The sequence below is a fragment of the Gasterosteus aculeatus genome, chromosome 6, assembly GCF_964276395.1.
Source record: "Gasterosteus aculeatus chromosome 6, fGasAcu3.hap1.1, whole genome shotgun sequence".
Lineage (NCBI taxonomy): Eukaryota > Metazoa > Chordata > Actinopteri > Perciformes > Gasterosteidae > Gasterosteus > Gasterosteus aculeatus.
In genome coordinates this window covers 19,985,911-19,998,440 of record NC_135693.1, presented here as the reverse complement: position 1 = coordinate 19,998,440, position 12,530 = coordinate 19,985,911, and the positions used below count along the sequence as shown (strand labels likewise).

Genomic DNA, 12,530 nt, shown 5'->3' with positions numbered 1-12,530 from the left:
ACACCATTATTATAACATGTATTATCTCTATAACACAGCAGTGATGCCCCTAGTGGACACCATTATCATAACATGTATTATCTCTATAATACAGCAGTGATTCCCCTAGTGGACACCATTATTATAACATGTATTATCTCTATAATACAGCAGTGATTCCCCTAGTGGACACCATTATTATAACATGTATTATCTCTATAATACAGCAGTGATTCCCCTAGTGGACACCATTGTTATAACATGTATTATCTCTATAATACAGCAGTGATTCCCCTAGTGGACACCATTATTATAACATGTATTATCTCTATATTACAGCAGTGATTCCCCTAGTGGACACCATTATTATAACATGTATTATCTCTATATTACAGCAGTGATTCCCCTAGTGGACACCGTTATTATAACATGTATTATCTCTATAATACAGCAGTGATGCCCCTAGTGGACACCGTTATTATAACATGTATTATCTCTATAATACAGCAGTGATGCCCCTAGTGGACACCATTATTCTAACATTTATTATCTCTATAATACAGCAGTGTTGCCCCTAGTGGACACCATTATTATAACATGTATTATCTCTATAACACAGCAGTGATGCCCCTAGTGGACACCATTATCATAACATGTATTATCTCTATAATACAGCAGTGATTCCCCTAGTGGACACCATTATTATAACATGTATTATCTCTATAATACAGCAGTGATGCCTCTAGTGGACACCATTATTATAACATGTATTATCTCTATAATACAGCAGTGATTCCCCTAGTGGACACCATTATTATAACATGTATTATCTCTATAACACAGCAGTGATGCCCCTAGTGGACACCATTATTATAACATGTATTATCTCTATAATACAGCAGTGATGCCCCTAGTGGACACCATTATTATAACATGTATTATCTCTATAACACAGCAGTGATGCCCCTAGTGGACACCATTATTATAACATGTATTATCTCTATAATACAGCAGTGATGCCCCTAGTGGACACCATTATTATAACATGTATTATCTCACCATCGGACCAATTCAAAATTAATAAAAGACTCTGGGATCAACCATTGTGGCTTAATCGGACATCGATAAGGACATTTTTTATCCCCGATGGTGTAGTTCAGGACTCGATAACAGAATCTTCTAAAAACGTATTTCACATGCACTGAGAACCAAATTGAAGAATCGTAAAGTCCCGAATGCCCCTGCGAATGCACACTGGTGTTGTTTGGTAGAATGAAGTAAAAAACAGCGGGATCACACACACACACACAGACACGCACAAACACACACGCGGTCATGAATAATACACACACCACTCTTCCCTTTGGTGTTTTGTTGTGCTGTTTAAGAAGCTGTTTTCTCGCTGCGCTCAGCTTTGATGTGGAACTGGTGCAACACGCCATCAGGGAGCATTAATATTATATCCACACATCCACACACACACGCACACAGACACACACACACACACACCGGCTGCATTGCTTCACTGCGCCTTCAGCTGAGACGTGAACATCATCAATGCAGGCGTGTTGTAAAGGTCTGTGTGTGTTTTGTGGGGTTTGCTTGTGTCTAAATGGCTCTTGTGTGTGTGGTGTGTATTTATTGTGGCTGCAGCGTCCAGGCGTCGACCCGGAAACTGCTCCTATCAACCACAATCTTGGGCTACCTTCATCTGTGTGTCCGTGTGTGCGTGTGTGTCCGTGTGTGCGTCCGCGTGCAATCCTCAATTGTTTACAGTGAAAGCCCCTCTGAATAATACACGAGGCTGATGCTGCTCTGCAGCAACGCGATTGAAATACATTAGATTAGTGGTTAGAGGGGGGGGGCAGATTAAATGGGGAATCCCTCAATAAAATAAACACGTGAAAGTTACTCGTCCTTCTTTTGCGTGTGTGTGTGTGTGTGTGTGTGTGTGTGTGTGTGTGTGTGTGTGAAATACACACACACACACTTGGGAAGTGAAAGGTTTCCATCTTTATCTTAAGTGAGCGTTAACATGACAGATGTTGACTGTTACTGTAACACTGAAGTCCCTATAAAGGAGTTGTGTTTGTGTTTGTTGTTTGTCATATCTCTACATTAATAGTTATTGTTTTTATATCCAATTTAAACATTTATCCAAATCGATGCACTTAGATATTAATCCCAGGAAGCTGCTCTGAACGAGCTGCTGAGACGCGTTGAGGTCAGAACTCTCCTTTAGGACAAGAAACAACAACACACAGCTGGCCTCTCACACAAACACGCACACACATACACACAAACGCATGATGGATTTTAATATTTCAATTCGACTCGCAGCTTTCGAAACAAAGAGAGAGTCTGAACAGAAAGGACGACTCGAATTAGCATGTTAGCATGATGCTAAGGGGACTGTCCTCTTGACTCCAGTAGCACATTGTAGGAGTGTGTGTGTGTGTGTTGGCGTGTGTGTGTGTGTGTGTGTGTGTGTTGGCGTGTGTTGGCGTTCAGGCTGTGATTGACAGGTGTCAGGTGACATCAGGGAGGAAGCGAGGGCTTCGTCACAAGGCCGTCAGTCTGAAGGCGCTGATGATGTTTGTTATTCTGAGAGTGACACAGAGTGTGTGTGTGTGTGTGTGTGTGTGTGTGTGTGTGTGTGTGTGTGTGTGTGTGTGCTGCTGTGCTGAGAATGCTGTACAACAAAACCACCTTGCGACTGAAAACCATTTCAAATGAAAAAAAGATTTGTATTACTGCTTTAATATAGAATTCAGGGGCGTCACGATAATCAATATTATATCATTATGACTTTGATACACACGCTTCTTTCCTGAGGCAGAATCTCAAGCTGAAACGAAAAATCTACACGGACGGAATCCACTACTAATTATATATCTGATTCTAGAGGGGGGGTCGGGGGGTCGGGGGGGTCGGGGGGGCAGCCGCTCGAATCAATAGAAGGAGTAAGACTATTCCTGATCAATACCACAGCTGATCTATTAGCCCTCACTGGGGGGATGAGGAGCTGGGAGGAGCCGAGCATGCTACGCTAACACACAATAGCACACGCACAGAAACACACACACGCACACACACACTTAAGTGGGAACACATGTGTGTTTAAATAGTCACACACATGCACAAACACACACTGACCCAAGTCCTGTGACTAATTAGCTGGTCAGACAAGTTAACTGAGCCACAGTGGATCAACGTTTCATCACTGATCTCGGTGAACTTTGACCCCAAAGACGAGGAGGGGACCTTTAAATATTATGAAAAATAAATGAGACTGACTCTACTTCTCTCTGGATTTATTCCCTCAGTAAACACTGTAAACGTGAGTTTATGGTCTCATCTCTAGTTTAAAGTCTTCTTCATTACAGCGTGATGTTCATCTAGTGGCTGATGGTCCACAGCAACAATCACTGCAGTCAGGTGTCCTCATTTGACCTTTTTAAGCCTTCACTTTTTAGGGTTAACTCTTCGTCTCCCCCTCTCTCTCTCTCTCTCTCTCTCTCTCTGTCTCTCTCTCTGTCTCTCTCTCTCTCTCCACTGTAAGCGGTCTGTTTTTGTTAGGAATCGTAGGCGGTTGCTATGACGATGGTGTTGGTGTCAGTTTCTCTGCTGGCCTTCGAGCTGCCTCTCCCTCCCACCCTCCCTCCCTCCCTCTCTCTCCCTCTCCCTCCCTCCCTCTCTCTCCCTCCCTCCCTCTCCCTCTCTCTCCCCCTCTCGCCCTCTCTGACTCCTCCCCCTACAATCAGCATCAGAATAAACCTGTTTGGTGTTTTGTGCTCCTGCTGCGTTAATCACACGTTAATCACATTCCAACATATTGATCCAGCGCCCAGGGAGGGACTTGTTAAGAATTCACGGTGAAGTTCGACCCCCCCCCACGGTGACAAGGGTTCTGAGTCTGCTCATACTGGATCAAACTACATTTCCCACAATGCATGAGCATCTTTCTGTGGACACGTACCCCTTTGAAACCCCTACGCGCCGAGCGTTAGAGAGCAGACGGGGAGGAAGTGAAACATAAAGGCTCCTCCTCTCTGGTCGTCTCAGCCGCTACGAGAAGAAACTGGCAGCAGAGCCGCTGGAAACGCCTCGGAGAACCACGCTGGTTGCCGTGGAAACACCCGACTCCTTTGTCTGCTTGCCTCTCTGCAGCGTGGACCTGAGGGCCAAGCTCACGTCTCTGAAGCCCGACGGGGGCCACGGTCCTGCTGTCGGGAGGGTGAGAGGGTGAGAGGGTGAGAGAGAGTGAGACGCACGTCACTCACTCATTAACTCATGGATTCATGCCAACACAACCTCTGAAGGGACACAGAGGGGGGTTTGGGGGGGTGAATGGGCCGCTTCACTACGGACCAATCAGATTCATCTGAGAGACAGAGAGGCGTCGCCCGTTGGAACAGTGCAGGATGGGGGGGGGGGGGGGGGGGGGGGTAAGGATACTTTGATATTGTTGATTTGTTATTTCACTCTTAAACACTTCATGGTGGATCTAAACTGTTTATTGGTGCACGTTTATTGTTGAACGATGTACGTTTCATTGTTTAAGGAAGGAAAACATTTGTTCCTCGGGACAAAAAAACGCTTTAAAAATGAAATAAATAAATACATTTTTCTCATTGATGACGTATTAATTGACCCCCGTGTGTGTGTGTGTGTGTGTGTGTGTGTGTGTGTGTGTGTGTGTGAGTGACTCCCATGTCCTTATTAGGAGAACCAGAGGAACAGGAATGAGGGGGAACATACTTCACAGACACACACGCGTGTGGCCGACATGCGTGTTTATGGCTTCCTCGCTGTTTCGCATTGTTTCCATAAACACCTTTACGTCTCTTCTTTACCAAACTGATGAACAGGAAGCTGTGAAAGCTCCTCGCAGGAAACAAAGCTTCAGAATAAAAGCTGAAAGTTAAACCGTGAACTCTTTAGAGATTCAACGGTTTAAGATTCATTTCCTCCAAAACATTATAAAAGTAAACGTTGAGAGGGACATAATCACATCGTGTCCGACCTTTTATTTATAACTTGTTTGTAACTTTATTTGGGCATTAGATTAAATATGTGACATATAAATGCTGTGTTTAGTGTTCACACCACGTCTCCATGTTTAATGAAACTAATACTACAAATGTTTTGTCCAAATTCAACACAAAACGCTACTTTTAATGACTTTAATGAATTTACTGCAGTCTCAAAATGATTCAACCCCTCATGCCGAGCATCTTCAGTACTTGGTAGAGCACCTTTGGCTGTTATGACCTGCTGCAAACGTGATGGACAGCCAGACAGCAGCTTCTGACAGCGTTCCTGAGGAGTCTGAGCCCATTCCTCGTGGTCTCCAGTTCAGTAATATTCTTTGGTGTCGTTTTTCAACCGCCCTCTTCAAATCCCACCAGAGTTTTTCGACGGGGTTCAAGTCAGGCGACTGTGACGGCCACTCTAGAATCTTCCATCTCTTCTTCTGAAACCAAGCCGTGGTGGACTTTGAGGTGTGCGTGGGATCATTGTCCTGTTGGAAGGTCCAATGACGCCCAAGTTTCAGCTTCATCACAGATGGAAGATTTCCTGATGTTTGAGTCCATCGTGGCCTCCACACGCTGCAGGTTTCCAGAGCATCACTGAGCCACCGCCATGCTTCACTGTAGGCAGCATATGCTTCGTTCTTCTTCCTCCAGACAGAGCGCTGATCCATGGGCGGAATAGTTCCAGTTTTGTCTCATCGCTCCAAAACTTCGGTGGCTTATTTATATGGTTTTCAGCACTTTTCTTGTGCTGTTGGGTGAGTAGTGGTGTGCGTCTTGGAGTCCGAACCCTTCAGTGTTTAGTACGCGCCTCACTGTGCAAACTAAACCTCAGCGCCTGCTGCCACCAAGTCTTGCTGCAGGTGTCTTGCAGTCACTCGAGGGTTTTTGACCTCCTCAGGAATCTGGTGGCAGCCGCTGGCAGCTTCCTCTTCCTGCCACGTCCAGGTCGCGTAGCCGCTGGTCCTTCAACTTTCAACTTGCCAACTATGCTTCCAACCGTATTTCCAGGGACATTCAGTGCTTTTGCTTTCTTTGTGTATCCTTTTCCTTGTTTGTGCAACGATCTCTTCTCTGAACTTTTTGGACAATTTCTAACATGCAATCAAACGTCACTCTGAACAAACCCGGAGCCGGACCAGGTGTGTTCTATCTCAAGCACACCTGAACCAATGAAGCCCTTGTTAGTTGCACCAGGTGTGGTACGGGGAGCTGAATCATTTCAAAGGTGCTCTACCAAGTACTGAACATGCTCGCCACGAAGGGGTTGAATCCTTTTGATTGAACTGTAAATAACAAACAGAACCAAAAGAATGCAGACTTCACTCTACTGGCTCCCCGGAACAAACCCGTTTAAAGATGAGCTGGAACTGTTACAGCGATATGGCGCCTGTGCAGGTGTGGCGCTCGTGTCCAGGTAGAGATGCACACGTGTGAGAGGGTGACGGCGTCCATCAACAGCTCCGACCTTCTGATGACTCTGAAGCAGTTGAGATTTCATCCCACTTTTCTGCTGATGCTACGCACACGTCTTAGTACCAGTAGCACCAGTGCCGACCTCGCCGGTGACCTCATTCTGTGTTTCTACCATAAATCTTTGGTGCCGTTTTACATTCGGGGTTAAGTGAGGACTCGTGCGATGCAGAAAGTAAGAGCAAATAACGGAATCATGTGACTGTCAAACTTCTGTTTAGTCTGCGACCAAAGTCCACCAGCAAACAAACACACACACACACACGCGCACACACACACACACACACACACACACACACACACACAGCATTTTCTCCTCAAACCTAAATTAAAGTGGTGGTTCCCAAACTCAAATTTTCCGATCCAAATACGTCGCTGAGGCCGGTTGTTGTTGGGGGGGGGCTGTCCTCTGCTTTACAACTTCCTGTGTGTGTGTGTGTGTGTGTGCGTGTGTGTGCGTGTGTGTGCGTGTGTGTGTGTGTGTGTTTTCCCAGCTGGATGTGATCTATGAATAAACTTCTATAATCTGAGACATTTTAATCTTTAAACAGTCTTTTGTTTTTCTCTTATTAATTCAAATGAATTCACTTAGTTTCTCCTCCTGGTCTCCTCCTGGTGTCCTCCTGGTGTCCTCCTGGTCTCCTCCTGGTCTCCTCCTGGTCTCCTCCTGGTGTCCTCCTGGTGTCCTCCTGGTCTCCTCCTGGTGTCCTCCTGGTGTCCTGCTGACTTGTCCTGTCTTTAGGGACATTACTCAATGTCTCTTTTGTCCCTTCATTCTATCGTCTGTGGTTTAGTGGTGGAGGAGTTCTGAGGAGGGAGGATGGAGATGGAGGAGGAGCTGATGGTGTGTGTGTCTGTGTGTGTTTGTGTGTGTTTGTGCGAGCTGAGACACGCTGGTGTGAGACCACCTGTCTGTGTGAGTGTGTGTTTGTGTCTTTCTATCCTTGTGAGGACCTCGTTGAGAGTTTGTGGAAATCTTTCCTCAAAGCTGCTTGTTTTGAGGGGTGGAGGTGGAGGTGATGGTGGAGGTGGAGGTGGAGGTGGAGGTCACACACACACACACACAAATCAGAGGAGTGTGTGTCAACTATGTGACCTCTTTCTCACTCAACACGCACACGTTGTTGGTCTGGAAACAATCCTCTCCGCCCCTGTTGGTGCCCAAACATGGCGTTGCTATGGCAACAGAGCAGCTTGCTGTCCGGCCACATGCGTGTGTGCGTGTTCATGTGCGTGTGTGCGTGTTCATGTATGCGTGTGCTGTGGAAAACAGTCGAGGAGTTGTTCTCTGTGAATAGGATTAATTGAAATAAATAATAATTAGTTGGATCATTAAACAGTGATTTGCATCCAGTCACTTTAAAGCAGTTATTGGACCGTCGAGTCCGTCTGAGAAGCTTCCAGCGGGAGACGCGTCCGTGTCTCTTTGAATGAGACAATAACAACCTATAAAGTTACCAACGCGTCGTGTATCAATGACCTCTGTGCCGCGCCCTCCGGTTAAGAGCCTTGCTCAAGGGCTCCGCCTGGAGGCAGCGGCTGGGTCTTCACTGCGTCCCTCAGTGTCCCTCGGCTGCATCCTTAAGGACGCATTCCTTAAGGATGCAGCCTGTCCCGACCCGGCGGTCGAGGGACGCCGTCCTCCAGGAGCCGGTTTGGAGGACACATCTGACCCGTCCTTTGCAGCCCAGCATGCAGCCTAGTTTATGCTTCTGCGTTTTCAGAGACACGCAAACACACACTGACTTGGACGGACAGGCGGTCTTCTTCAAAGCCTCTTTGTTATTTGAGGCTCGTTGCGTCTGGATGATTTAAATATTCTTCATGGTGACATTTTGAAGACCACATTCAAACGCTGTGTGACCTTTGACCTCTAGAGGCCGATCAATCTGTATTTGGACTCTCAAAAATAACAGAAAAATATGAAAGAGTTTGTCAGAAAATCCTTAAATGTAGAATCAGTAAATAAGTCAAATATTTAAGTATTTAAATATTGTATTGCTGCTGCTTCCTGAAACCTTGTTGACTGTTTGAGATGAAACATGATTTGATGAAGCTTGAAGCTTTGATGAAGCTTGAAGCTGATTGGTCTGACTAATCTCATTGATCTGATTGATCTGATTGATCTGATTGATCTGGAGTTGAGTTTCCTGGAGTTTGAAGCAGGAAGTTTCCATCAGACGGAATCCAGAAGAAATGCTTTTTACATTTTGGGTTTAGAAGCTGCTCTTTTCTGTTTCCTCTTGATTTTCAGACTGTCTCTCCTCAACTTTTCTGCCTTCTCTTTTTTCCTCTTCCTCCCTTCCTCCTCCACCTCCTCCCTTCCTCCTCCCTTCCTCCTCCCTTCCTCCTCCCTTCCTCCTCCCCCTCCTCAGTAAAATCATCAAGGTGAGAATAATTGACGACGAGGAGTACGAGAAGAACAAGACCTTCTACGTGGAGATCGCGGAGCCTCACCTGGTGGAGAGCAACGACACCAAAGGTCAGGACGGGGGTGAGCCTGGTGACCTTTGACCCCCCTCCCAGAGTGTCCCGTCGCGGAGGTTGCATGTTCCCGCCACATGGAGGGGGGGGGATTCAGATCTCCTTCCTCCTGATGTGAGGGCCACCATCATCTCATTCCACCACCTCCACGACTCCACCTCTTGTGTGTGTGTGTGTGTGTGTGTGTGTGTGCGTTTTTGTGTGCGCACACCTTGCCATGTTGTGTGTTCACCATGCATGCATTCACCGCCTCCCTCTGTGTGTGTGTGTGTGTGTCCCTCACAGGAAGAGCATAACCATTAGGATCTTAGACCGGGAGGAGTACAATAAGCAGTCCTCCTTCTACGTCCTGCTTGAAAGCCCCCTGTGGAGACGCAGCAGGAAGGAACGGACAGGTGTGACAGCCAATCAGCACGCAGGATGCACTTTTTGTAGGGAGTCCCGAGGCTCAAGCTCCTCCCCCACTGATACCACACGAGCTGCTGATGCAGCATGGACGACATGTAGTACATGTACATGTGCTAATGTACTTCATGTAGCACAGCTAGTACATTAGCACATGTAGTACATGTACATGTGTTAATGTACTTCATGTAGCACAGCTAGTACATTAGCACATGTAGTACATGTAGTACACGTACATGTGCTACACGTTTATCAATTCAATACTTCTATTCAGTAAATTATATTTTCATGCCAACATTTAAGCAACGATTACAACAGAAGAAACAATAAAATAAAGTTGAAAATATCTGAACAATAGAATAATAATTAAGTCCCAAATAAAATTAATTATTAACAATAAAGTTAATGACAACAACACAGATTAAATACAAAAGGAGAAGAGGTGAGTGGAGAAGGGCGTTAGTACGTAAACTGAAGTTATTCATCACCATTGAAAATAATTAAACAAATATCATCGAGCAAAGCTTCCTCATTTAAGACTTTAAGTCTTTGACCTCACGCACACTCAGTCACACTGACACTTTTTCATCTTCTCTTCTCTCCACTTTCAAGTCAGTGTTTAAAAAAAAGCCCTTTTCTGAATTAACATTGATTTCCTCGATGCAGAAGACAAATAGGCTTTTAAACATCCTCCTCCCCTCTAACGTTGATTAATGAGTGAATCCTGAACGTATGAGTCGCCTTTTTGTCTTTGGAGTCGTTTCATCTTCATGAGTGAAGATAAAACTTCAGCTGCTTCATCCGCTCATAATTAAGCTTGTTTTCCTTCATTTCTCCAGGTTGAAGGGAGTGACGTAGTGACAGAGTGACGTAGTGATGGAAAGACAGTGTGACGGAGTGATGTAGTGACGTAGCGGTGGAGTAATGGAGTGATGTAGTTGTGGAGTGAGATAGTGGTGGAGTGACGTAGTGATGGAGTGATGTAGTGACGCAGTGATGTAGTGATGTAAAGATAGAGTTGCGTAGCGGTGGAGTAATGGAGTGATGTAGTTGTGGAGTGACAGAGTGGTGGAGTGACGTAGTGATGGAGTGATGTAGTGACGCAGTGATGGAGTGATGTAGTGACGTAGTGATGTAAAGATAGAGTGGCATAGGGGTGGAGTGACGTAGTGATGGAGTGATGTAGTGACGGAGTGATGGAAAGACAGAGTGACGTAGCGGTGGAGTGACAGAGTGGCATAGTGGTGGAGTGATGTAGTGACGCAGTGACGTAGTGATGAAAAGACAGTGACGGAGTGACGTAGCGGTGGAGTGACAGAGTGGTGGAGTGACGTAGTGATGGAGTGATGTAGTGACGCAGTGACGTAGTGATGAAAAGACAGAGTGACGTAGCGGTGGAGTGACAGAGTGGCATAGTGGTGGAGTGATGTAGTGACGCAGTGACGTAGTGATGAAAAGACAGTGACGGAGTGACATAGCGCTGGAGTGACAGAGTGGTGGAGTGATGGAGTGATGTAGTGACGCAGTGACGTAGTGATGAAAAGACAGTGACGGAGTGACGTAGCGGTGGAGTGACAGAGTGGCATAGTGGTTGAGTGACGTAGTGATGGAGTTGTGGAGTGACGTAGTGACAGAGTGACGTAGTGGTGGAAAGACAGAGTGACATAGTGGTGGAGAGACGTAGTGATGGAGTGACGTAGTGATTGAAAGACAGAGTGACGTAGCAGTGGAGTGACAGAGTGGCATAGTGGTTGAGTGACGTAGTGATGGAGTTGTGGAGTGACGTAGTGACAGAGTGACGTAGTGACAGAGTGACGTAGTGGTGGAAAGACAGAGTGAAATAGTGGTGGAGTGATGTAGTTATGGAGTGACATAGTGATTGAAAGACAGAGTGACGTAGCGGTGGAGTTGTGGAGTGCGTTTAAATGAGTTTAAAGTGTAATGTAAGTCGCTTTGGATAAAAGCGTCTGCTAAATGACCTGTAATGAGCGACGTAGTGACAGAGTGACTCCCTTTGAAGTCTGCGCCTCCTCCCGTCTCCGTTCATCTCCTCGTCTCCTCCACATGGTGCGCAAGTTTCTGCTCCTCCTTTTGTCTTTAAGGGGAGAGTTTGCAGACAAACCCGGAGGACAAAAGCTCAGAGACAGAAACAGAGACAGAAATGAGGGAAGTGAACCGACGATTTAGTGATGATTGTCTCACCAAAAAGACGAGGTGCAGAAATGATAAACGTCTCTCTGAGCGAACAGAGACCAATTTAGATTCCTACTGTATTCACACACCTCAGGTGTGTGTGTGTGTGTGTGTGTGTGTGTGTGTGTGTGTCTGTGTGTGTCTGTGTGTGTAACATTCCCTTAATTGAATCTAGCTGACACGAGAAGGAGGGAAAGGATCAGAATGATAAATGATGCAGACAGAAGCTTTGGCAGGAAGCAGCATCACTGTCCATTTACCTCACACACACACACACACACACACGCACACACACACACACACACACACACACACATAACGTGCTGTGACATAAATCTAAGAAGAATATTGATTATCATATTTGCATTCATGTTTTACAAACTGCACAGTTCTTCTCTATTAACTCGAATGACCGATAATAAAACAAGCATGTCGATTGTCTGATACAGAAAAACATTTATTTAAAGAAATGTGCCAAAGCAGCAAAAAATAAATTAGATTTCAGTTTGACTTAAAGTCACAAAAACGTTTCCTTTTACTGAACTGATAAAACCACAGAGGTTGTTTCACCCTGAGCTGATGGACACATCGTGATTCCCTCTGAACCTCCGTCCCGGCCAGCAGGGCTAATTCGACTGTGTCCCTCGCGGCGTCTGTGAGGCTCCGCCTCCCCGTCTCTCCTCGCCGCAGCGTCTGTGAGGCTCCGCCTCCCCGTCTCTCCTCGCCGCGTGCCGTAGGGAGGAAGAGATCAGGAATTAGTAAAGTTACAGGCTGCTTGTAGGCTCCTCCCATCGCAGACTTTAGCGCACCATGTGACCTGTTCCATCAGTAGACGTTTCATCATCCTCCTGCTCCTCATTGGGTCACACGGCCCGCGTCCTGTTTTGACCGCCGCCGTTGTCCTCGTCCATAAAACAGGCGCCGTCCTGACTTTGTTTTCTTTGTGTTTGTTTGTTTTCC

The 12,530-nt window shown here is 46.1% G+C and overlaps 1 protein-coding gene across 3 annotated transcripts in view; it reads left to right on the top strand.

Annotated features, from left to right (window-relative positions):
* The window catches only part of slc8a1b (solute carrier family 8 member 1b), a 44,823-nt gene that overhangs the window by 26,597 nt on the left and 5,696 nt on the right, over positions 1-12,530 (top strand). The window contains exon 5 of one of the 3 annotated variants that reach the window (XM_078104313.1): positions 9,258-9,367. In XM_078104313.1, coding sequence (XP_077960439.1) covers positions 9,258-9,367 — 110 coding nt within the window. Of the gene's footprint in view, positions 1-8,863; positions 8,983-9,257; positions 9,368-12,530 lie in introns of all 3 variants that reach the window. The other 2 variants (XM_078104314.1, XM_078104312.1) reach the window with 2 other exon arrangements.